Source organism: Mirounga leonina, unplaced genomic scaffold (genome assembly GCF_011800145.1).
Source record: "Mirounga leonina isolate KUSES-001 unplaced genomic scaffold, KU_Mleo_1.0 Mir_129, whole genome shotgun sequence".
In the NCBI taxonomy this organism is placed as follows: Eukaryota; Metazoa; Chordata; class Mammalia; order Carnivora; family Phocidae; genus Mirounga; species Mirounga leonina.
The window spans coordinates 40988476-41016390 of NW_023270323.1; the positions used below are offsets into that span (position 1 = coordinate 40988476).

Genomic DNA, 27915 nt, shown 5'->3' on the forward strand with positions numbered 1-27915 from the left:
TAAGTAGAATTTAGATGAGACTGGTTTCATTTTCCATTCACCTGAACCAGAAACAAACATTGGGGAGATAATGAACGAAGTTTACCAAATTTTTATTCCTGTGGAATCTGCAAACTTTTCAAATATGACCATTGCTTAAAGGTGTTGAGCTATTTACGTTTATTTACATGCGTCACATTCATTATACTATTAAATATTCAGAAACAGATGACTTCATTTCCTATCCCCACAAACACCACTTACATATAATTATAAAGAGATTACAAACCATAAATCCATGAAATCAACAAAGATGCATGTTCCTTTATGTTTTATTTATCATAAACATTAATAAGTGAATACAGCAAACACTGGAAAAAGGCTTTTTAATAATTTTTGGATGTAAAGCTTAACACTTAAAATTATGCTTGCTCCCCCCCACCCCAATTCAACATGCAGATACTTATTTTCATATATGCTGATCCTAGAGTAGACAATCTCTTTGTAGTTTCATAAGAGAGTATCCTTACCCTGTAACTTAAAACGATTTCACAAACTATATGTGGTCATGGTATAATATCATCATTCATACAGTTCAAGGTGAATACATTCACACAACATTCACATTAAAATCTGTGTTTTTAAACATCATTTTAATAAGCCAAACCACAAGAACCCAGGTTCTAGTTTTAAATGTGTTTATGAAGACTGCTGCTGAGCTCAAAGCATGCAGATATTCATGACCACCTAGATGAAGCTGGATATTGAAACGCCTTCAGTAGGTCCAATGATGCAATTTTTCACTCATCCCAAGTATCTCCATATTTGTTTACTTTGACTAGGAAAAAAGCACAAATAATTGATGATTCCAAATATTAACAAGTAAAAGATACTATTTTACATTTGCTACTATGATGAAAATTATGTTTCTCTTTCATTTTCAATAAATGCACATGAGAGAAAGGGGCTAGCTAGACTTTTGTGAAGTGAGGGTTGGACATAAATAACGATGCACTCTATCAAAAACTACATCAATCTTTTATCCTCGTAACAAGCTTATAAAGTAAACACAATCCCCATCTGAAGGGTGAGAAAACAGATTAGTAACTTGCCCAAGGTACAAGCTTTTAATAAAGCAAATAGAACCAAAATCTGAACACAAGTCTATTGAGGTCCAAAGTGTGGACACCTTTACAACTTACCATACTAAGTGTGGTACATATTATAGAACATACAAAAAAATTACCAGGAAATAAAAAATAATAACAAACATTTGAATTTTGTTTCTCACAAAAAATACAGTTAACAGAAATGATCAAGTCTTCAGGTTGTGGTTAATTCATTCTTCTCCCCCATGAGCTGTATTACTATACAAGAAAGAAATGGTTTCCAATATTCCTGCATTTTACATGAAATTACATTTTGAAATAAGCTCCTCTGTCTTCCCTACTCTTTTACTTTCAGCCTCTCTTCTACATAGCCTTCATCTGTGGATTACAACTCTTCAGAAGACTCAAGTATTCATAACAATGTAAAGGAGCAGTTATCAAAGTACGGACTAGGAACCCCTTCCACAAGAGTCTTTCAAGGAGTCTGTTTAAGTCAAACTATTGCATTATTAAACTAAGATATTATATGCCTTTTCCCTCATATTTTGCCTTTTCCCCTAGCTTTCACTTCCTCATGAATATAAGGGAGTCTTCTAGAAGCTATATGATGTGTGGTACCATCATGCCCTGATGGCTAATTGATAATATGCTTCTGTTTTTGAAATTTCTCAGTCTTAATTTCTAATTTAGGTAAATGTCAACAAACATAATCTACACAAACTGAAGCTGAAAACCTAAGTGATACTTTCTGACCAAGTGAATCTACACTGTAGTAATGTCAAATTTTCTGTCTAGATTCTAAAACAGAACATTCTAAAAAATCACCCGAACTATTTCATAACTGTTTTTCTTTAAATTATATAGAGCGCACACAAAAAAATCAGCTTCCTTTTTACAAAGAAAAAAGTTATTTCACATTACTGTCATGTAACAGAACTTCAAGATTGTTCAGTCAAAACCACAAATGTCAAAATCCAGCATGTGCCAAAGATCTACCTAATTCATTTCCTTTTGTTAACCTTTATTATTGAGGCCCAACCAAAACACTTCATATCTGATACATCAGTGCAAACTACGCTGTGCAGACATATAACAGAAAAGCTTACAAAAATGAGAGAAATGCTACTGCCTGCCCTCATGGAGCTTACAGTCTAAATCCTCAAATTAATTACTGGAACAAAGTACCAGTAAGTCTTTATATATTATAAAATAATGGCCACCGAATGCAAAATGTTTATGCTAAAGGTTTTCTTCTAATGACAAACATTAACAAGTATTTTTTATTACAAATCTATTTGAAAGCTGGATTTTTTTACATTAATAGTATGACAGCAATATTATCCATGACTGTTATGAAAACAGAAATCAAAATAAAGCAACCACTAACAATTAGAAATAAAATTGGTTCTAAAAGAACAATCATAATAAAAAATACTCAAAACTTTTAAGTATTTTTGCATTCTTTGTGGCATAGGACTCTCAAGAAGGTACCAAGGACCTCTTCCTTCCCTTTTTTTTAAAGTAATAAATAGAAAACCTTAAAACAGTGACACTCTCTAAAATTCTTGAAAAAAGAGGTCATAAAATTCTACACTGAAATAGGTACAAACCCCTGCTCAAAATGCCTTCTTCCATTAGGGGTAAACATCTGTGTCAGAAAATTTACTTTGGGTAATGTAGAGCTCTTCCAAAAGGAATGAAAACAAGCTGTGATTTTTAAATTTATAATTAATTATAGAGCAAAAGTACTATTGAAAAAAAGGTCAAACTCCTCTTCTGGAAGCGCCCTAAAAGCTGGTTTATAACGCATATAACTTCTATTTATTTCAATTTCACAAAACATAAGATTGAAAATCAATTTCATTCCTCAATCTTGATTCTCTAATTCTGCTTAAAGTGTCACTACAGCCCGTTATCAAACTCAGGCAACCAGATTTGGTTTTAGGCATTCGATGCATTATTTAAAAAACACTTATTAAGTCCCAAGGTGATTTCTGATAAGAGAAAACATTCAAATGGATTTATAATTTATACAACTTATTAAAACTAGTCTGTTTTAATTCATACCACTAATTGGACTTTATTATTTTCTAACACAAAACGGTCTTTGGAACACCTTAGAAAAGGAAAAACTAGTTAACTGTGACAGAACTATTCTTTTTAAAAAAATGTTATTTTGGTTAACTGCTTGCAGAATTAAATCACGTATTAGTAGAGTTAATATTTTTAACTAATGCTGCAGTTTCCGATCCTAAAGAGTAAAGTGATTCAGACTAAACTATCATACCTTCTTTTTTTGGCATTCTTTCCTGCATAGGCCTGACTGAGGGGTCAGTCTTATGTGTTAAAGTTACTTCATATGACTCTCTGTTCTTATTCCTTAATTCCTCATATGTAATATTTTTTCTCTTAGGACTTTCTTCAGGGTTGGGATCAGGTCCTAAAACAACAAACAGTTAATAAATGGTGATAAAAGGATTTGAATAAATCCAAAGCAACTAAATTTTCTAAATGCTTCTCACCTATAATAAAAACAGAATAAAGTAAAAAGTCAAATTATTACCACCATTCCAAAAGTACTGTATTTCCCCCAAGATAATTATAAAATGAAAACTGACTTTCTCTTATACTTCTAAGCTTTTATTTCTAAAATTTAAAATCAACATAAAAAAATTAAAAAGTAACCATGGCCAGAAGAATGGATATCATAATACATACCAGTGTAATTTATACTAAAATATTAGTGTTTTACTGGGAAATTATTCACACTGTTTATGTAATTAAAAAGAAATATATTCTAATAGTGGCAACTGAACAAAATTTGACATCCTATATATTCTACTTAGTAATATTTCCATAGTTGAATGTTCCTATAATCAGTCTATATGTGAACAACTATTAAAAAAAAAAGTGCCATTTTTATACTTAAACAAAAACACTTGGAAATAGCTGTTGAAAAGTGTAAAATATAGCCTTCAATCACCGTATGCATCATTTTTACTCAGGTCTAATGGAGCAATACTGAGGCAGAAAAAAAGTGGCAATGATAATTTTGGCCAGGTAACCAGCCTTTATTCTTTACCTCTCCCAAAGAGAGTCAAAGTAGCACTATATATCATCAAAGAGTTAAATATTGATGTAAAAATAAGGAAGTGGTTACTCTTACTATTAGACGACAGGAGCAAATACTAAACATAGTTTACAAAATGTATAACCAGCAAAAAAAGTCATATAAACATTTTAAAAGAAATGAACTAATGCTAACGTAACATTCAGTCAACAACTACTTAACTTAGAAAGTCTTACACCCCACTCCAAAAGTAGCAGTTTTCAAAGAAGTTCTTACACACAAATTGGATACATCATTTTATTAATATAATCATTAATTAAGATAATTTTTTAAAAAGCAGTTTTTGTAAGTGGTATTTTGGAATTCTACAGTAAGGTCCCAGTGAATAATCAGAATTTTCAAATCAACGTTAACTACAACTTTAAATGTTTTCAGGCATAACCTTTTATTTCACTACAAAGTATACTTCACTGATACAAAGTAAAAGGCTTTAAATATTAGTTTGAATATTATACCGTTCTTGAAAACTAAATTTTTGCTAAAAAAGAATGCAAAGAAAAATATGATAACCTTATATTGGGTTTAAAAAGCACTCACATTTCATTATTAATGAGTAATTATTAAACTCATTTCCCTTTACCATAAATGGTATTTTTAAAATTCTGAAGGAGACAGTGTATACTAGATTATTAGTTAGGAACCCTAAATTCTTATTCCCACTTTGCCAACAATCAGTGAATATCCTTGGGCAAATCACTAAACTTCTTTGAATCTTGGTTTTCTCAGTTGTGAAATACAGACGTTTGACTACATGATCTATCTTTAAAGTTCCTTCCAGGTCTAATACTTTTTCTCACTGAAAAGAAAATACTTCTTTGTTCCAAAATTCTGTGACAAATAATGGAAACATAAATCAGAAGATTAGGGAGAATTTTTTCCACTTACAAAGCCCAATGAAAATATTCTGCATTGTGTAGGGAGAGCATGATTTACTACTTTGGGAAGGTTATAAAGAGCTGGAAGGAATAAAATATAAAACAGCAATGACTTAAATCTAACTGTAATAAACTATGATAAGTCTAACAGCAATGAAAGAGTACTTTCTACTCTGAAAGATTAATAACTCTTTCAATTCCTAGTAAAAGAAAGCAGAACCAAATAGGGCAAACAGGGCTTTAACAAAAGGAGAGAACGTCCTGGTAAGGGAGGACAGCAGCTAGGGCAAAGCAGAGGCCACAACTGGCCCATGTGGAGAGTAGTCAAAGAGTGGCAAGCTTGATTTAGAGAAGGGATTGAGAAAGCAGAGCAGTGGATGGATAGATGGCTGCACCTCGAGGACATAAAATATATTAAAATATGGGCCTTGCTGTAGTCTGTGGGCAGATACCAAAGGGCTTTTTTTGTCTGTCTGCTGTTATTTGGAAAAGGAATTGTACAACATAGCGTGGAATTTTTTTTCTTTTTTTTAAAAGATTTTATTTATTTGGCAGAGAGAGACATAGCGAGAGAGGGAACATAAGCAGGGGGGAGTGGGAGAGGGAGAAGCAGGCTTCCCGCTGAGCAGGGAGCCCAATGCGGGGCTCGATCCCAGGACCCTGGGATCATGAGCTGAGCTAAAGGCAGACACTTAATGAATGAGTCATCCAGGTGCCCCAGCATGAAATTTTCTAATGCAAATGGAAGGAAAGATGAAAGTCATTACAAGGAAAGAAGTCATGCATGGCCGGAATACAAGTAGAATGGATCTGAACTTGAGAGACTAGGAAAATGAGGAGATGCAGTGAGAACTAAGAACAGATGCCTTTGAAGATAAATACTAACCACTCTCTCCTAACCTGCTCACCTCCTTCCCTCTCTGACTACTTGGGAGGTCTTTGTTTCCAAACATTGGGGGGGTGGGGGGTGGAGTCAAGACTCTCAACACCTTTCATCCACTTAAGATGTCTTTAATTATTTTAACTTCCATTCTCTCCTGTTTCTTCTTCTCCAAAATGTTAATACTCACTGCCCCCACCCCAGCTTGCTCCAAAGCAATGCTGTCCAATATCACTTTCTGTAAGGATGAGAACGTTCTGTATCTGCACATTCCAACAGTAGCACATGTGGCTACTGAACAAGTGAAATGCTACAAAGAAACTGAGGAACTGAATTTTCAATTTGATTTAATTTTAATTAATTTAAATGGCCACATATATATTTAGTGGCTACTTTATGTTCTAACCTACCCAGAACCCTTCTACAACCTCTGCAACATTACTTGACCTATAATCGACTTCGCCCCTTCCCACTATTTCCCCTCCCTCCCTTTAACCTACACATAGATCCAAATCTCTCCCATCTCAAGCAACAAAAATGTTCCTTTAACCTTATTTGTTCCTCATAGTTACTGGCTTATGGTATTTGCATTAAAGCAAACGTTTTCAAAGAATATTCCATCCAAAATCCCTTATCTAAAACTTTGTAGTCAGAAATGTTTCAAAATTCAGTTTCTCAGATTTTAGAAAGATGTCATAGTATATAGCTTGTTAATATATTACTTAATATAAAAAAAATTACTTAATATCCATACATTCGGAGGTTTGAAGAAACAATGCATAAGCAAACATTAATATTCTGTACAACAAAATGCAGGAAAAATCCTATTAAGATAAAGATTATAAATAGTCTATGCCAGTTTAGGCCAGAGTGTGAAAGGAGTTAAGTCAGATTTCATCACCAGTTTAACTACAAAAAAAGCTTTGTAGGGGTGGCTGGCTGGCTCAGTTGGTAGAGCGTGTGACTCTTGATCTTGGGGTCATGCAGTCAAGCCCATGTCAGAAAAATAGATAATAAAAATTTTTTTTTAAATAAAGCTTTGTGGTTATCAAAGTTTTTTTGGATTTTAGGATTTTTAGATAAGGAACTGCAAACCTGTACTTCCTAATTCTTCACTTTTCACCACAAATTAGATTGAAAAAACGAAAGAAGGAAATGAGCAACTGTTAAGAGCCTATGACTTGTCAGGCATTACCTCTGATTATTTCATCTCATTCCCAAAGTTCTTTAAGAGAGGTATTATCTCCATCCCAGAGATCAAGAAGCTGAAGCGATCACAAAGTTACTTGCCTAAAGTCACATAGCTAGCAAATGTCAATCATTCAAATCCAGGCCTTAATCCAAAGTTGGTGTTGTTTCACTTACATTCTGCGATCTTCAAAGCTAGTATTTACACAAACTTCACAAAGCATTTTCACATGGATTTTCTCACTTGACAAGAGTTCTGTAAGGCAGGTAATTATTATTTTTCTCACATTACAGACAAAGAAGCTGAAAGCCTTTAAGACCAGCCTAACAAGTGTAACATCTCTGAAGCCTCCCCGTGGCCCAATTTACCACTTCTTTGCAATGATCACTAAACTTTGTTAGTATTTTTGATTAATGGGACATATTAGTAATTTTTCCTTATATTTCTATATCTTCTAACAGTCTAAGGGAGTTTCTCAAGGACAAGAAGCAGGTCTTATTCATCTATACTTCTTCCATACCTAGCTGAGTGCCTAACACCTACTGGACGTCAAAAAATGTTGAATGAATGAAGAAACAGATGAACACACATGCTGAGTGTAGGCTGATGGTGGAACATACAGGTGATATCCAGCAGAAAAGGTCATCAAATAAAGTTTATACATACGTTGGACCATATAATGCTGAAACTCATTTCAAGAGAAGTTTCTACCTTGGGCAATATGATCAGTAATACCAGTGGGAGTGGATTCATTCATAGAAGCACTGAATGGAATTGGCTCATAATGAGGAAGCATCTCTTTTTCTATGTTGTCTGCGGCTGGAGACGTCACAAAAGATGAAGGACCACCCAAATCTGAGTCATATTTTGACTTCTGAGAATAGTGCCTGTAAATCATATTGTATAAGAAATACAAATTATTGCCTACACCGTAAAAAAAATGTGTTACAGTATGAAAACTAGTTATCTTACTTTCTAAAGGAATGATGTAATTTTTACATGGTTATCTAGAACAGTAAAATGAAGTCTGTTTCTCTCTGCCACAAAAACCTTAAAAATAAATTTTGACCCATTTATACAACTTAAAAACCACCACTCTTACTACAGAAATGTATATCCAATTTTCTAATTCCTAAGCTTCATATTTTTTTTAAAAAATTATTTACTTGAGAGAGAGAGAACGTGTGCGAGGGGGTGAGGGGAGGGGCAGAAGGAGGAAGAGAATCTCAAATAGACTCCCCACTGAACATGGATCCCAAAGCAGGGCTCAATCTCATGACCCTGAGATCATGACCTGAGCTGAAATCAAGAATCGGCTGCTTATCCAACTGAGTCACCCAGGCGCGCCACTTCAGAGATCATTTTAACAAGTTTAACGTCCTTGGAGGTGTGCCTAGGTGGCTCAGTCGGTTAACTGTCTGACTCTTGGTTTTGGCTCAGGTCATGATCTCAGTCAGGGCCATGGAATTGAGCCCCATGCCTGAGATTCTTTCCCCCTCCCTCTCCCTCACTCTCTGCTCCTAGCCCCCACTTGCTGGCGCACACTCTAAAATAAATAAATAAATAAAATCTAAAAAAAAAGGTCCTTGGAAAGAAAAAAGTATTTCAAATCAGAAAGTATGTTCAGTTCCCACATTAAGGGAAGTTACTTCCATAGCTAGCAGGCCATAAACCCTATTTTGCTAAAGCAGATATATAAGTAATACTAGCTTTTGTGGGGTTTACCATTTATAACAATTTATCTATTAAATCTACTAAATTACATTATTACTTATCTACCTATCCAGATGGACAGATTTATTTATTTATACTTACATAATTAAAATAAAAACTTGGAGAATATACTTAAAATAAGGATTAAAAGGTTGAAATTTAAGAGATGGGACTGATAAAATTTGGGAATTCAAAAGAAAAGTCTAAAATATAGTACTCAAAGGTATTTGTCAAATTAAAATCCTTTATTCTGGTATAAGCACTCCTAACAGGATGCTACTCTTTATTTAAAACAAAAATAGGGGGCTGCCTGCGTGGCTCAGTCGGTTAAGCGTCTGCCTTCAGCTCAGGTCATGATCTCAGGGTCCTGGGATCGAGCCCTGTGTCGGGCTCCCTGCTCAGCCAGGAGCCTGCTTTTCCCTCTCCCCGCACCCACCTCACGCTCTCTCTCTCTCAAATACATAAAATCTTAAAAATAAATAAATAAATAAAAATAAAACAAAGGTAGGAGTGCCTGGCTTGCTCAGTTAATAGAACATGGTAGCTCTTGATCTTGGGATCCTGAGTTCAAGCCCCAAGTTGTGGGAAGAATTTTCTCAAATAAATAAATACAAAAATATAAAAATAAACCAAAGGTAGGCATATTTTACTCCACTTTTTAAAACAAAATAACTTTAGCTTGTTGCAAAACGGAGTTTCCAACAGTCCCTCAGGTTACACAATGTTTCATGCCCTGAATTATAGCAGTATCCAGTTACAATTTTTTTAGCTAAAATTAAAAACCTTCAATAAAAATCAGAATTTGGCCTACCCAGATGGTGAAGATCGCCGTGCCTGTCCTGAGCGTAAAGCTTCTCCCAGAGGGGAATTCTCAAGATTTCTGAACTTCTCTTGGCAAGTTTTCACGTAAGAAAGCTTTCCAGCAAAGTATCCCATGATACAAGCAACTTATTTGTAAAAACAAACAAAAAATGTGACTCAGTGTGCCCATTTAAATAAAAATCTCTCCTAAAAGAAGTTTTTAAGAAATGTGTTCTTGAACAGGTCTTTATATAGGAAAACTGATCATTTCCTGAAATAATGGTAAAAGTACCATATTAAATCAGATTCAGAGTACACAGAAAGATTCTGTAGATATAATTCACTTTCACAAAATAAAATAATCCAAAATAAAACTGCTCCATGATAAATTCCACTTTACTAATTATTAATATAGACAGGAAAGATGTGGTAAAGGAATTAAAAGAGTTCTAGCCTAGTCACAGGGATTTCAGGCCATTTCTTTTCCTATAAAACAGGAATCATACTATTTGCCCAGCTAATTTCATAAGCCTGTTTTTAAAATCAGGTGCAACAACGACGTGGATGGAACTGGAGAGTGTTATGCTGAGCGAAACTCAATCAGAGAAAGACATGTATCCTATGACCTCACTGATACGAGGAATTCTTAATCTCAGGAAACAAACTGAGGGTTGCTGGGGTGGTGGGGGGTGGGAGGGGTGGGGGTGGCTGGGTGATATAGACATTGGGGAGGGTATGTGCTATGGTGAGCGCTGTGAATTGTGCAAGACTACTGAATCACAGATCTGTACCTCTGAAACAATACATTATATGTTAAAAAAAAAAAAAGATAGCAGGAGGGGAAGAATGAAGGGGGGGAATTGGAGGGGGAGATGAACCATGAGAGACGATGGACTCTGAGAAACAAACTGAGGGTTCTAGAGGGGAGGGGGGTGGGAGGACGGGTTAGCCTGGTGATGGGTATTAAAGAGGGCACGTATTGAACGGAGCACTGGGTGTTATACGCAAACAATCATGGAACACTACATCAAAAACTAATGATATAATGTATAGTGATTAACATAATAAAAAAAATTAGGTGCAACAAATTCCTTAAAATAATGAATTATGACGTGATACCTGAATGTGGCTACTGTTGCCTTATGTGTTTATTTTCAGTATACAAGAGAGGCTAACCTGGAAACACTCATAAAAAGTCTTGGGTGCTCTTTTTTAAAGCAATTTAGCTTCTTCCCTATAAACCATACTATAATATGTAAATAAATTATGCTTATTTACATTTTAACATGTAAAGAGATTTTTTAAAGTTAGACTTAATTTTAAAAGACATCTTACTTCCCTATATCTGGACAATTTTCTTTCCTCGTAAACCAGAGAATTTATTTTAAAATACTATGTATCTTTACAAATTATTTAAAAGTAATCGTTTTATTAAAGAAAAAAATTATCTTTCAAATAATTTGTAATTCTTAATGCTAACAATAAAATGCCCAAGTAGTTGACTAGTCCATTTAATGAAAAGCTTAAACAAGCTGGTCAAAACAAACAACCAAATAACAGTTATGAGTTAGACAAGACAAAACATTTGGTAAAAACGAATTACTTTACTTAGGTAAGAAAGCGAGTGTTGTCCATACTCACATATAAGTTTAGGGATGGAACCATATTTGGGATGACTTGAAAGGATTCCTAAAGATAAAAGAGTAGATATTTCAGAGTCAGACTATGAGAGATAGATACATTTAGATAATTAAGATGTCTTATCTTTTATTAAAATAAAATAGGCTTGGGGCGCCTGGGTGGCTCAGTTGGTTAAGCGGCTGCCTCTGGCTCAGGTCACGGTCCCAGGGTTCTGGGATAGAGCCCACATCGGGCTCCTTGCTCAGCAGAGAGCCCGCTTCTCCCTCTCCCTCTGCCTGCCGCTCCCTCTGCTTGTGCTCTCTGTCAAATAAATAAATAAAATCTTAAAAAAATAAATAAAAATAAAATAGGCTTATGCCAAGTTTATGCTAAAAGCATATAAGGGGGCGCCTGGGTGGCTCAGTCGTTAAGTGTCTGCCTTCGGCTCAGGTCATGATCCCAGCATCTGGGATCGAGCCCCAGGCTCTCTGCTCCGCGGGAAGCCTGCTTCTCCCTCTCCCACTCCCCCTGCTTGTGTTCCTGCTCTCGCTATCTCTCTCTCTGTCAAATAAGTAAAATCTTTAAAAAAAAATAAATAAATAAAAGCATATAAGAAAATGACACAAATTATGGTAAAAAGTGCAAGAAAACTATTTCTGTGAGCTATAATCTAGTCTCTTCTAATGTGAGACAAAAGTAGTAAAAAGTCTAGCAATGCAATATAAAAATATATTTCTCAGCAGCTTTGGGAAACCCACAAAGACAAAAGGAAAAATCAGTACAGACTATAAGTATTACCTGACTACATTAGCTCTTTCCATTACCTCAGCAAAGTCTAAAGCTACAGCTATTTAAAAGAGAGAACCAAGTAAATTCAACATCAACAAAAAAATGAAGAAAATCCAAAAGACTCTACAATCTATTAGGTGAATTTAGCAAGATCACTTGACACAAGGTCAATATACAAAAAGAAAAAAAATAATAATTCCTGTATACCAGAAACAAACTTTTTTGAGAGATATAATTTATTATAGCACCCAAAAACATCAAAGATCCAGGAGCAATCTAATGAAAAATATGAAAGATCTGTACACTGAAAAGTACAAAACTTACTGAGAGAAATGAAAGCTAAGTGGAGGAATAATACATCCGTGTCCATAAAAGGAAAGACTACATACTGTGAGTATGACAATTCTCCATAAATTCATCTTTAAATTCAATGCAATCCCAATTAAAAATCAAAGAAAGTATTCCTAAAAGTTGAAAAACTTATTCCAACTTATTCTAAAACTCATGTGGAAATACAAAGAGCTGAGAACCAAGGCAATATTGAAAAACAACAAAACTGAAAAACAGACTACCAACAAATATCGAGATCTATAATAAAGCTACAGTAATTATGACTGTTCTAAGTGCAAGAACAGATAAGCCCATCAAAACCAGAAGAGAGTCAAGAAACAGATCCACACACAGTCACTTAAGACAAATGCAACACTGCATGCAATGAACAAAGACAGTCCTTTCAAAATATGGCGCTGGGTCACCTTCATATCCGTAAGGGGGAAAAATGTACCTTTATCCTACCTCATACAATACAGGCATACCTCAGAAATAGTGCAGGTTCGGTTCAAGAGCACCACAATAAAGGGAGAATCACAATAAAGAAAGTCAAATGCATTTTTCTCTTTCCCAGTGCATATAGAAGTTAGGTTTATGCTATCCTGTATTAAACACGCAACAACATTGTCTAAAAAATAAAAATGTATATACATTAATTACTTTACTGATAAGAAATGCTAACCATCATCTGAGCTTTTAGAGAGTTGTAATCACTGATCACAGACCACCATTACAAATATAGTAAGTAGAACATTTACTGTGAAAATTGCCAAAATGTGACAGAGACACGAAGTGAACAAATGCTATTGAAAAAATGGCACCAATGATACTTGTTCAAAGCATGGTTGCCATAAACCTTAGATTTGTAAAAACCACAGTATCTGTGAAGTGCAATAAAGCGAAGCACAATAAAAAGAGCTATATCTGTATTCAAAAACAATTCCAAATGACTTGAAAATTTAAGTATGAAAGAAAAAATAAAGCTTATAGAAAAAAGCGTAAGAGAGTCTTCATATCCTGTTAATAGACAAATATTTTAGAGCATAAAAAGCCTTCATCATAAAAAAAATATGATAAATTTTACTCTATCATATTAAGAACTACAGTTAATCAGTGGGAAAAAATAATCACAATACATAATATCTGACAAAAGACTCACTTCTAGAAGATATAGAAAACCCTCACAAAACCAACAGAAAAAGACAATCCAATGAAAATGGACAACAGACCTGAACAGACACTTCGCCAAAAAAGAATATATTCAAGTGAGCTATAAACAAAAGAAAAGGCCCTCAACTTCATTAGTTATTGGGGAAATGCAAATTAAAACCACAATCAGTATTACTGTTCACTCACCACAATGGCTAAAATTCAAAGGACATGAAAAGAGCAAGTGTTGGTTATAATGTGATACAACCAGAACTCTACTAATAAATTGGTATGAGAGTGTAAATTGGTCCAAACAATTTAGAAAGTTCGGCAGTATCTACCATAGCTGAAAATATACATAATCTATGACCCGGCAAAATGTCTACCAAAAGATGCTGTATTCATAGCAGAACCACTTGTAATAGTCAAAACTGGAAATTACCCAACTGCCAATGTACAACAGGATGGATAAACTGCTGTGGTATATTTACACAACAGAAAACTATATGGCAACAAGAATATATAATCTATAATTACATGCAACAATGTGGATGAATCTAGTGATGTGCTAGAAAACCAGCTCTCCAAATAAAAAGCTGATTTGTAATGTCGGTCGATTTCCATGGAGAAAATACTTGCACCATGACCAATTCCAAGCTATCAATGTTTAAACACTGGCTTGCCAAGTTGTTGAAAACTGAACAATCAGCTTTCTGGAAGTGGTACAAGCCAGTTCTAGCATACCACTGGATGAATCTTACAACGTTCAAAGAGGGTATACAAAAGAACACTTAATTGTAGGATTTCATGTATATGAAGTATAAAAAGAGAACTAAGTTATGCTATTAGCTTTAGTTACACAACTGAAATGAGAAAAAGGAAGATGGTAACAATATCTACCTTCATTCAAAAGAACTGTTCCGTCATTCTGTCACCAAGTAGTTACAGATCACTTATATAGACACTACATACTAGAAAGTAGGAATATAACAGTAAACAAGATGTTCTCTTTAGCTCTCACAGAGTTATTACAGTTATAGCCTGTTTCCTAAGAGGAAGGAGCAAGAATAGAGGCAAACAGACTTGTTGAAGGCTAATTTAATACTCTTGGCAACAGATGGTTGCATTAATTACAGTGGCAGTGCAGATGGAGGTAGAGAGTTTACAGAGATATTTAAGAGACGGACTAGAATGAACATTCACTGGTAAGGCAAATAAGGGGTAGAAGTTAAGGATAATGCCTCAGTTTCCTAGATGAAGAGTGCTACCATCAGACATGTGGACAACAGAGAAACTGGTCTGGAGGGAAATGAACTCAGTTTGGGATGAAGTCAGTTTGAAGAGTTTCTAAGGAGGGCCACTCATGTGAAGATATGCAGAATATGGTTCTGGAGGACATATGAAGGCTAGCAATAATTTTCATGGGGGTTTAGAGCAATAAATGGTCCTGAAGCCCATTATCACTGGGTAATAGTTTACACAGACTGAAGACTGAAAAGTCAAAGCAGAACTCTGAAGAACACAAGTGGAGGATGAAAACCACATTAGAATATTAAGTACCAACAGCTTAAGAATTTTTGTCTGTGTTATCTACCAAAAACAGTGTATAGTACATATTAGACACTCAGAAAACATGAAAAAATGGAGGAATTGCCAGCGGCAGGAGAAAAACCAGAATATGCTGTCATGGAAGCTAGGGGAAGAGAACGGTTTCAAAGACTGGTAAAGTCGTATAACCATCAAGAACACAAACTGCCCATCGAATTAAGCAACAAGGAAGTTGTGTTGGTAATCTTTTAAAGTGTTGGCAAATGTCAGAACATATGCATAATCTTTTCACACAGATTGTAATGGGTTAAAAGGAGTAAAAAGTGAAGTGGTCATTCGTGAAGTCTGGCTTCACATGCAAGACAGCTGGGACGAGCTGGAAAGGGATGTGAGGGAAGATTTTTCTTTTTCATGTTCTCAAGTTAGAACAGACCTGGGCATGTTTAAATGTTTAACAAGTAGTGATGGAGCAGCTAAGACTATGTTGAGTATGACAAACTGTGGATGAAAGCATATACAAAATATCAGGCATTCTGATTAAATGCAAAATGTCTTGGTGGACTCTGAATTCCTTTTCTAAAGTCTTCCCAATTTCTTTTTTTGAGACTGACTTTATTAGAACACTGTACCCAAAACAAATCCTCAATACAACTAACAATAAAACCCCTTAGTCCTGGGAAATAGTTACATGAATAACGTATCATTCAATATTCTTTTTTATATTTTTATTCCAAATTATCAAAACCCCAACAGTAACAACTCTGACAAAGTTATAATAAGCATTCTTCCATAAACTAGGTTAAATCACTTTCAGCAATTCTTTCTAAAAAACATAGGGGCACCTGGGTGGCTCAGTTAGTTAAGTGTCTAACTCTTGGTTTCCGTTCAGGTCATGATCTCAGGGTCATGAGATCAAGCCCCATGTCAGGCTCTACACTGGGTGTGGAGCCTGCCTAAGATTCTGTCTCCCTCTCCCTCTGCCCCTCCCCTCCACTCGCATGCACACTCTCTAAAATAAATAAAATCTTTTAAAAAAATAATAAAAATAATTAAAAATGGATTACTGAATTCTACCGTTAAGGCTCCAGGATGAGATCTTACAGACAATTACAAAGGAGCACTTTGGAACAGTATTATTGATCATGGTATGACTTTTGCAAATGAAATCACAGAGGCATGGTGCCATTAATGACAAGTCAAATAATCACCAAAAGGTGACTAAGAATCCAGGAAGAATTTTAACTGTAAGAAAAATTTGCCTCCTCAATTACAGGTTCTAACATTTTCAGCGGGATTCACCCTATCCGAGAACAAGTCTATCACAATATATCTGCGACTAAAAAAAGGGAATTTCTGCTTCAGTTATGTGTGTAATTAGTTATGTAGGAGCAAGGCACTGTAATAGTCACACCAACAGAATTTGGGACAGAAAGTGTCCCCAACCCTCTATGAGACAAAGCTCTGGTTTAAGGAGCTAGGGAGCTACTGATCTTTAAACCAGTGCATTTAAGAATCACCTGGAGCCTGTTAAAACAGATTCCTAGGCTCTACCTCAGAGACTGATTAAGGAGTTCTGGGATGGGGCCCATGAATTTGCATTTCTAACAAGATCCTAGGTAATAGTGATGATGGCCTTCCTAGACCAGGTTTTTTCCTCTACCTCCCTGCAAAACCTCTGTAGGTTTTTAGCTACTTTTTTGCTCTTGTTGATTGTTAATGTTGCTACAGTGTCAGAGGACATCAAATTCTCAAGTCAATATATCTGAGTCAGTGAGTCCATGGAGACATAACTCTCCTTATGTTGTAGAACCGTATCAATGGTCATGTTTAATATGATACATTATTATACTTTATCTAAAAATCAGGAAAACATAAAAATATAATGATATCCAAAATGCCAAATAAATTTGAAGTTTAAATATTTACCTTTACTAATCAATCCTTGAGTAATCAACATACTTGTTGCAGCCAAAGGAACAGCTAAAGGAGGAAAAAGAACTTGTCACCATCAACAAAAGGAAAAGATTTTGTCTGAGTTCATTAGGATAAATATGTGTATAACCATCTAGGAAGATCTTTTAAAAGAGATTTTCCCGGGTTGCCTGGGTGGCTCAGTTGGTTAAGCATCTGCCTTTGGCTCAGGTCATGATCTCAGCGTCCGGGGATCAAGCCCCACACAGGGCTCCCTGCTCCGCAGGGAGTCTGTTTCTTTCTCTGCCCCTCCCCCTGTTCATGCTTTTTCTCTCAAATAAATAAAATCTTAAAAAAAAAAAAAGATTTCTTCCATTTTTAAAAGCTGTATCATAGGGGCGCCTGGGTGGCTCAGATGGCTAAGCGTCTGCCTTCGGCTCAGGTCACAATCCCAGGGTCCCTGGGCTCCTGGCTCAGCAGGGAGTCTGTTCCTCCCTCTCCCTCTGCTCATGCTCTCTCTCTCTGCATCTCTCTGTCTCAAATGAATAAATAAAATCTTGAAAAAAATAAAAGAAAAACTGTATTATATACAGTCAGTAGAAATATAAAAAAATTTTAAATTTAAGAGAATATTACAAATATTAAACAATGTAATTCAAGAACTATCTAGATTTGGCTTTAGAAGAGCCATTCATTAATATCACCAATAAAGACAACATACTAAATAGGGACAAAAAGTCATTTCTGAATTAGAGTAAAGAGGAATTAATGAGGCAAGAATTATTATTATTGTTACAAATAATAAGAGCCACTACTGAATAATTACTAAATTCCATGGCCCATGCTAAATGCCTTATGTACATTTTCTCGTTTACTTTTTACCATCTCTCTAACGTAGTTATTTTTTTAATTACTGCCCTTTTAAAGGTAAGAAAATTTGCTCAAGGCCATACAGGACAGCTAATTCAATGGCAGTTCCAGATTCTAACTGATACTGTATCTCAAGCTTTTAAGTTCTGTAGTACGCTGTATGACCAAAACACAAGAAATATTTGTCCACAATTATATGGTGACAGGGGCAAGAATACACAAGTATACATTTTAAATACTAAAGTTTTTTTCTAAACCAGTGAATTCCTAAAACTAAGTGAAAATATTACATAATGTAACATTTGTCAACTATACTTAATTAAAAAAAAATCTACATATATACACATATTAACCCAGACTGAAAAATCCAAAGCTCTCCATCATAATCTCAAAGGAGCTCATAATTAAAAATCACTGTTTTTTACACCAGTACTGTCCAACAGAATTTTCTGTGATGATGGGACTAGTCTGTATCCGTGTTTTCCAGTTAGGTAGTGTGCAGAAAAGATTTAAAATAAGAGCCCTGAGGCTGCTGTCCTTAAAAAAGACCTCCTGACAAGGTCCTTGGCTGATGTGTGGGAACATGACTGGTAAACAGTTCCCTACAAGTGATATAAAACTTGACCTGAATGATAAGTGGTTCACTGTTCCTAAACTGCTTACACAAATACAGCTCATGCTGAACACCTGCTTTCCTTCTGAGAGTCTGGAATTTCAGTACTTGATAGGCTGAGTGTATGTGACCAGCCCCCAGGAAAAACCCCAGGCACTGAGTCTCCATTTAGATTCCCTGGTGAGTAACACATCACTCACATTATCAGAACCCATAGCTGGAGAAATTTACCACGTCCTTTTGTGTGTGACTCTACTAGCAGAGGAGTCTTGGAAGCCTGTGCCTGGTCTCCTCTGGACTTTACCCCACATTCCTTTCCTTTTGCTGATTTTGCTTTGTATCCTTTCTGCTATAAAGTATTTTAAATTTAAATAGCTAGATGCAAGGGCGCCTGGGTGGCTCAGTCGTTAAGCGTCTGCCTTCGGCTCAGGTCATGATCCCAGGGTCCTGGGATCGAGCCCCGCATTGGGCTCCCTGCTCTGCGGGAAGCCTGCTTCTCCCTCTCCCCCTGCTTGTGTTCCCTCTCTCACTGTCTCTCTCTCTGTTGAAAAATAAATAAAATCTTTAAAAAATAAAAAAAATAAATAGCTAGATGCAGCTGCTACACTGGACAGCACAGTTTCAGACCAGGGGCTGGGAATACTCTATAAGGACCCAGATGGTATGGTGCGCCTGGGAGTCTCAGTTATTAAGCGTATGCCTTCAGCTCAGGTCATGATCCCAGGGTCCTGGGATCCAGCCCCGCATCAGGCTCCCCGCTCTTTTAGGTTTTGTGGGCCACCGGTCTGTCTCATCTACTCAATTGCCATTTTAAAGCAAAAGCATTGAGACAATAGTAAACAAATGAACAGATGTGTTCAAATAAAACTTTATTTATGGATGCAAAAATATAAATTTCATGTAATTTTCACGTTAACAAAATATTATTCATTTGACCTTTTTCAACCATCTAAAAATAAAAACGTAAAAGCTATTCTTAGCTCATAGCCATACAAAAACAGATTTGGCCCTTAGGCTATAGTTTGCTCAACTCTGGTCTAGACTATAAGAGCAATTTAAGAACTAAGGTAATTAAGATGTTTGAATTATTAGAGATCTCATGATTAAAACCCATAATTTTGGAATAGGGTGGTTAGCTTTGCCATCAGACATAATCTGCAGAAACCCTAAGGTTTGAATCCTTGATCTACTATTTATGAATGGATTTTACTTTTGCTAGAAAAATGCTTCTTTAAGGTTGGTTGGTTAAAATATTTTATTACCATTTAAGGGTTTTTTTTGTTTTGTTTTTTAAGATTTTATTTATTTTTTGAGAGAGAGATAAGACACAGCAAGAGAGGGAACACAAGCAGGGGGAGTGGGAGAGGGAGAAGCAGGCTTCCAATGGAGCAGGGAGCCCAATGTGGGGCTTGATCCCAGGGTTGACCTGAGCCGAAGGCAGATGCTTAACAACTGAGCCACCCAGGCTTCTCTATCATTTAAGATTTTTTAAAGGACGAGTCCCTTCTCATTATAGCATCAGTATAATTTGTTATCATTTTTCCCCTTCAGCTTGATTCAAGGATTTCAGCATGAGGCACTGAAGAATCATACAAGGATAAAAGGTGTTGAGTCAGTGGGCCATGTCTACAATGGACAACGCTGTTCCCGTGTCACTTTGTCCTTAGGACAAGATGGTATAATACAGAGAGTAACAATTTGGTTAAGAAGATTCTAGTACTAGTTCTGTCATTCACTACTATGTCTTTATATAGTAGTGCTTTTCCTGCTTTATAGGATAATGGATTAGAACTGACGTCTGGGGGCGCCTGGGTGGCTCAGTTGGTTGAGTGACTGCCTTCGGCTCAGGTCGTGATCCTGGAGTCCCGGGATCGAGTCCCACATCGGGCTCCCTGCTCGGCGGGGAGTCTGCTTCTCCCTCTGACCCTCCCCCCTCTCATGCTGTCTCTCTCTCTCATTCTCTCTCTCAAATAAATAAATAAATAAAAATCTTTAAAAAAAAAAAAAGAACTGACGTCTGTCTCATGTATTGTGTCACAGTAAAAGAGAACGGTAAAACTGAACAGACTTCAGAGATTATCTAGTCTTTATTCTAACCAGAGTAAACTGATATTCAGAAAAAATAAGTCATGTACTCAAAAGCAACAGATAGGGGCGCCTGGGTGGCTCACTTGGCTAAGTGGCTGCCTTCAGTTCAGATTATGATCCCAGGGTCCTGGGATGGAGCACCACGTCAGGCTCCCTGCTCAGTGGGGAGACTTTTTCTCCCTCTCCCTCTGCCCCTTCCCCCCACTCATGCTCGCTCTCTCTCGCTCTGCTCTCTCTCAAATAAAATCTTAAAAAAAAAAAAAAAAGGCAACATAGGTAGTTTATAGTAGAGCTGAGACTAAAACCCAAGTCTCCTGACCCCCCAGGGCCATGGCCTTTTCCACTGCAGTATGTGACTCCTATCTCAGAGTCGGTTAAATAATGTTTCTTTAGGCAAACCAGTAACACTGCTGACCAAAAGCTATTTTGCATTATGACCCCAGCCCCAACCATATCCAATATGAAGACTCCTAAAATTCCTTCAACTCTTCTCTTACAACAAAATGCTACTTTAAATTCATAACTGTGTCCAACTGAAACTTTTATTTTGTTAATCACAGTAGCACTAATAGTCATATAACACAGACTGCTTAACACTTACAAAATAAATTGAATTAATCCCCATAATAATCCTATGAAATGAGCTGTTATCCCCATATAGCTAAGGAAACTGAGGCATACAGACATCAGGTGCTTGCCCCAAATCTGAAAGCTAAGTGATGGAGCTGGGACTTGGATCCAGACAGGCACCAAAGTCTACACTCATCAATCACTATACTGTCTCATTAGAAAACCGGTCGTATACAGCAGCACCCAGCTGGCTCAGTTCAGTGGAGCGTGCAACTCTTGATCTTGAGGTTGTGGGTTCGAGCCCCATGTTGGGTGTAGAGATTACTTAAAAATAAAATTAAAAAAAAAAAAAGAGGGGCGCCTGGGTGGCTCAGTCGTTAAGCGTCTGCCTTCGGCTCAGGTCATGATCTCAGGGTCCTGGGATCGAGCCCCACATCCGGCTCCCTGCTCGGCGGGAAGCCTGCTTCTCCCTCTCCCACTCCCCCTGCTTGTGTTCCCTCTCTCGCTGGGTCTCTCTCTGTCAAGTGAATAAATAAAATCTTTAAAAAAAAAAAAAGAAAGAAAGAAAAAGAAAACCAGTAGTACACATGTATATTATTCACAAAATCTATAAATGATGCATAAAACCAGTATGAATTCATATACCTTTTCAGTAATTCCATAGGTTGAAAACCACTGTAATACTAGATTCCTTCATTACCTGTACGTATGGGCACAGATATAACTGGTTTGTGGTTGGTGCACAGGACCACAATTTCAAGAAACTGGAAATAAGATCCCTTCATAGTTATATTTTAAAATTAAAAGAAAGTAGATTAAAGTAGAAATAAACAAGTTACCAATAAAGAGAATGAACCCTAGATCAAATCTAATTTTAAACCAAGACGAATATATTTAACACCTCTAAAAAAATGTGTAAAAATTACCCTAATTAAGTACTTTTTCTACTCATTCCTTTCATCACACCTTTTTTAAAATCAGTGGACATAAGATGATACTCTCCAAAGTAACATGGATTCCATTAATCCATTTATATAAAGTTAACATCACATACTGCATATTAACATACATAAACATGCACATCCTTATATGAAGATATGAATGTTAATGTACAAAATTAAAATTTCCTAATACATGACAATTAGTTCTCCTGAAAACTGTATGCTGAATTGCCTATTGTCTGTGGTTACAGCCAAGGTTCTGTCCTCCATGTCTGACGTTACTGCAATATGCAACACCTAGCCTGTTTTAAAAGTAATCATTACTTATTAATGTACTAATTCAAGTTACTCAGTAATTTTCCAGTAATCCAGATATGATATACAACTAATAAGCTGGGTTTTAGCCTCTCTTTATTATATCCTAACTTGTGATTAATTTAAACATTTTATTTTTAAGTAATCTCTACACCATGAAGCTCAAACAACCCCAAGATCAAGAGTCACATGCTCTACCAGATGAACCAACCAGGCTCCCCATGATTAATCTGTTTGAATACACAGAATTACTGAGGCTCCTACTGTTCATATACTACACGTCCTACTTTTAATAATCAGGCATACATGAGTACTCTGCCTACTGATCACTTCTCTTCCATACTCTTAGCATAATGCTGTTACAGCTATTTAGAATGTTAAACTTATACAGTAGCTTAAATTTATCAGCCAGAAATTAATCTAGATACCATAGTATCTACGTGGCCATGAGCCCAACATTACAATGATCCCAAACCCCTATCCACCAGACTTGTCTTCTTCTTAATTCTGTGTCAACAATAGACTTGAAAATAGATCATTTTGTCTATCTACTCTAGGCAACCCACAAAGATAAAATATCTGTTGCCAGAGTACAACTGAGTTCCCTGAAAAATTACTGAGCCATAAAAACTTTTTCAGGTCCCTGATCCATGAGGACTATGGATATAAAGAATTATTTATTCTCACCTGCAGATGTGCATCATCATCTAATCCTTACTCAGGTTCTTTCTAGCTTGAAAGCTCTCTGAATATTTGAACTGAAGATAAAATGCACAAGATTATATGAGAGCTCCTATTATCTTTTTGGTTGTCTCTTGATTCTTTTACTACCACTTGTTGCCTTATCCATGGGTGCCATCCAAACTTTTGTCATGTATTCTACCATTCCTACATATTAACCACATGACAGGTATTATCAGTTTTATGCTTTTATTCCTACACTTAATTCCTTGAATTCACCAATACAACTATACCTCCAACCCTAATTTCTCACATAAACCTTTGCTTCTCTCTAGTTGCTTACAGATCTGCAATTAAATGTTGCACCAGGAAAGAGTGTCCAAACTAGTTTCCTCCTTCAAACAGTAACTCCTACTGATTAAATATCTTTTAATCAGCAATGTCATTATTAGTCTCCTATGATGGATATCTTTAAGTTAATACCCCTTATAGTTTATTTAAAAATCCTTTACGTATCCTTTAAAAAAATCTTCCAATGCCATCCCATCTTCTGTAATCCAAATGACACTACACTTAATGACATCTCAATGACTGCATGCCTGAGTTACTGCCAAAAGCTCGTAACAGACTTCACAAAGGTAACTTCTCATCCTTCTAACCCATCCTGCACACTGCTACCTGATCTTCCTTTTAAAAATCTGCAAACCAGGGGCGCCTGGCTGGCTTAGTCGTTAAGAGTCTGCCTTCGGCTCACATCATGATCCCAGGTCCTGGGATAGAGCCCCGCATCAGGCTCCCTGCTCCACGGGAAGTCTGTTTCTCCCTCTCCCATTCCCCCCGCTTGTGTTCCCTCTCTCGCTGTGTCTCTCCTGTCAAATAAATAAATAAATAAAATCTTCAAAAAAAAAAAAAAATTGCAAACCAACCCCTTGGCCATAGAACTGAAACTATATAATGAACCAAATCTTTAACTTCTTGGTATTAGGTTTATTTTCTACCCCCAACAAAAGACCCCTATTCCAATCAATTCAGCCTCAAGGCTCTAGTAGAGATCAAGTTTTATAGACTCTGCCTTTGCTCACTATTCCTTTCATCTAAATGTTTCTCCAACCCCATTCTTCTTCATTTACCTCAAGTCCTATTAGTTACGTCTCATTTGTTTGAAAATGTCTTTTTTAGCTAAAATAACTCCCTTTTTAAAATTCCTACTGCCATTATGCACTTAATCTTTCTCCAAGTGTTTCATGTGTTAGCTTTGTCTCAATTACAACAAAAAACTACTTTAGGACAAATACTATGTCTCATAACACTTATCTTCCAAGCTCTGTAAGCCTAAATGCCAGGCCAACTGATGAAAATGTACATCTTCTTTAATTACTTAAGTTGTCCCTTCCCTTTCTAAAATTCCATTCTGTTTTTCTTAGAATTACTTTATTTGAGGGGCACCTGGGTGGCTCAGTTGGTTAAGCATCTGCCTTCGGCTCAGGTCATGATCCCAGGGTCCTGGGATCAAGCCTCATGACACCCTGCCTCAGGTTTCCCTGCTCTGCAGGGAGTCTGCTTATCCCTCTCCCTCCACCCCCCAACTCGTGCACGCATTCTCTTTCTCTCTCAAAAATACATAATATCTTAAAAAAACAAAACAAAAAAACCTAATATGAAAGGACTGCAGTGACCAGATGAAGCAACTTCAGGACTCTGTTCAAAAGATTCTATTTTATGCTGCTTTCAACATTCTCTGTATTTAAAAAATAAAATCGTCATGTACGAGGTCTCTAGTCGCAAATCAGGAGCTAGTAATGTAACAATATTTCACAATAAGGTGGAAACTAACTAGGTTTTATCATATAACAGAAGTCTAACAGTTAAAATCACAAGCTTCTGTCTCAGACAGACCTGGCTTCAAGTCCAGACATTACAACTTTCCAGACATCACAACTTACCAGCTCATTTTACATCTCTAAACTTCAATTTCTTCATTTGTAAGGTGAGGGTAATAGTTATCAATCTAATTGGGTTGTTTTTATATAATCCACGTACACTCAGTAAATGCTGTTACTGTTACCAACAAAATTAATTCATGGTCTTGAATAAAGTTCTAGAAATTATTTCTTTAAATATGTACAATTTGTTTCCCTTAATCAACTTCTTTTAGCAGTAATCACACTACACCAAAAGTGTACCAATTTCTTCTATACGAAGTCACAATAATTTCAGGTACTAAAGGTCAAATTTTGTTGATTAGAAAATTTAACTTACATCTGAACCAGAAGCTTTCATCATTGCACTCTGCGAAGACTCTTCTTTCTTCTTCTGTTGGAATGTAATCAGCCCCTATGTCTTTTTACCAAGGAAAATTGGCAAACATTAAAATGCCAATGGAAAAGCTAAGCCTAAAAATTTAATTCAGTCTAAACATTAACAAAACACATCCATTTTTTAAAAAATGAATGAAACAAATGCCTTGTAAACTTTTTTTAATTTAAATTCAATTTATTTAACATATATTGTATTATTAGTTTCAGGGGTAGAATTTAGTGATTCATCAGTTGCGTGTAACACTGAGTGCTCATAACTTCAAGTGCCCTCCTTAATGCCCATCACCCAATTACCCCATCCCTCCACCCACCTTCCCTCCAGCAATCCTCAGATTTTTCCCTATAGTTAAGAGTCTCTAAACAACGGGCTTGTAAACTTTAGCAAACTGACCTCAAAGAGAAGTTAGTGCTACTATCTATTAGTCAAGACTGGCTACATAACATGCTGGTCCAGCGCAAAATGAAAATTTGGGACCATTTATTCAAATTATTAAGAATTTCAAGATGGGGGTGCCTGGGTGGCACAGTCAATTAACTGTCTTGACTCTTGGTTTCAGCTCAGGTCATGATCCCAGGATCCTGGGATCTAGCCCCATGTCGGGCTCCAGGCTCAGCAGGAAGTCTGCTTGGGATTCTCTCTCCCTCTCCCCTCCCCCCCATGCTCGCACGCGTGCGTTCACGCTCTCTCTCTCTCAAATAAATAAATCTTAAAAAAAAAAAAAGGGAATTTCAAAATGGCAACAGTAGATCATTAAACAGAGTGAGTTCCCTTGTGACTGCACAGGTCACACACCCCTGAAGCCAGTCCAATTGCTGTTACTAAAGGCTGTGTTTTTACATATAAAGTGCTTCTAATTATAAATATTTAATTGATAGTTACGGGGAATTGGTCTTGGAACTTCTGCATTCGGCTCTCGAAAATCAGCCCTCCCATTCATTTTTCCTGCATCAAAAACATTTAAGTATTAGAAATCATTACACCAAAATCAATTAAGATATAGCACAGTAAAATCACTAGTCTACAGGGCAATCAAAGCAACAAATATATACTAAACACTACTACATCTAAAATACCTGACATAATAAAAACAGTGACCTAAATAAAAAAAGCATCAGACCTATTAACTAAATTGGAACTGATTACTCATCTTAGGTCCCCTAACTGAAAAAGAATAGGTCCTTTACAATTATTTACCAACAGATTATGTCATATTAAGATATAAAAGAATATCAAAGAAATAGGCATATTTCTCCTCCTAAAGCTGGGTTATTTCACATTACCCTGTTTTTGTCCTTTCAGAAATATATGCACAAAGATTATGATGATTTCCCAAAATAGAAGAAGAAACATCTCAAAATTCATTTCTGGGCCTCCATTTTTTTAAAAAAATGAAATAATCATCAGGAAACATACAACCTCTCCCACAAAGCACTACTCCACTAAAACTGAATAACAAAGACGTCATATCCTTCTCCCTGTGGTTAAAGCTAACAGCAAATTCTGTATCCTCCAAACTTTCCTCGCTCTCTAGAGACTTAGAATATATGATTTAAAAATGCAATATTTCAAGAATATACGTTTTTATTTATTTATTTTTTAACCCACGTCTCAGAACTTATGAGACCAACAGACTGGATAACTGCGTATTTTAGAGAATGTTCACACAGGACCATCATTGTTCCCATCTTAAAAACCATTTACATGAAAACGTGAAATGGCATACACGGTGAGGATAGCAACTGAGGCCCTTCCATATTTCACTCACTCAATAAACCATCACTGAAGGCCTACTCTAGGTCAATCCCGTGACTAGGAAAAAGAAATAGGGTAAAATGAACTCAGGGATGGATGGAGTTTTCTAAATAACTACTTATATCCTAAAACAAACAAACAAAATGAAACGTTATTTCCCGTAACTGCATCTTACTTAGAAACCCTAGCGACAGGGCGGACAAGGCCCCTTCATACAACACAATTTTAACCTCTTAATGGTACAGAAAAAAGCTCAACTGAACCCTCGTCGGCCTATGGCCGATCTACGCACTGCATCCCCGCAATACCCGCGTCTCCCACCTGCAACACCCCGGTACCCACATTAGTCACCAAGTAATCACTCCCTCGCCTGCCCCAGGGACCCGCACTCGGGAGCCCGAGAGCCAGCGGGCGATAGGCCCACCCTCGCAGGAGGGAAAATGGCGGAAGGTGCAGCGTAGCGGCTGGCCGCACGGAGGTGGTGAGTGGGCAGGTGGGGGGCGGAATGCAGGCTCTTTGCGTCATCTCACCCACCTCCGGACGACAGCGGCGAGCGATGGCGCGGCGAGCCGGGGCGATCGGGGGCAGAAGGCCTCGAGGGGACCCGAGAAGGGTCAAGAAGGAAGAAAGGCGCGCGGAAACCGGCAGCCGCGCGGCACTGCAGCGGAGTTGGGGGATGGGGAGCAGACAGGCACCCGGCCTCCAAGAAGTCACCCAAATACGGGCTCAAAATGACCGCGACC

General features: G+C 36.7%; 1 protein-coding gene across 2 annotated transcripts; it reads right to left on the reverse strand.

The window, feature by feature from the left end:
- Positions 1–135: 135 nt before the first annotated feature.
- Positions 136–27913, reverse strand: OCIAD1 (OCIA domain containing 1). Of its 2 annotated transcripts, none has more exons than XM_035005013.1 (9): positions 27707–27913; positions 26300–26362; positions 25361–25441; positions 17039–17092; positions 11318–11365; positions 9687–9822; positions 7874–8049; positions 3376–3528; positions 136–817 (listed from the first exon to the last, which is right to left on the reverse strand). In XM_035005013.1, the coding sequence occupies exons 2-9, from the start codon at positions 26355–26357 to the stop codon at positions 780–782; spliced, it is 744 nt and encodes a 247-aa protein (XP_034860904.1). In that variant the 5' UTR covers positions 26358–26362; positions 27707–27913; the 3' UTR covers positions 136–779. The 2 variants fall into 2 exon arrangements, with proteins under 2 accessions (XP_034860904.1, XP_034860905.1); XM_035005014.1 differs by lacking the exon at positions 27707–27913 and adding an exon at positions 27515–27667.
- Positions 27914–27915: the final 2 nt, after the last annotated feature.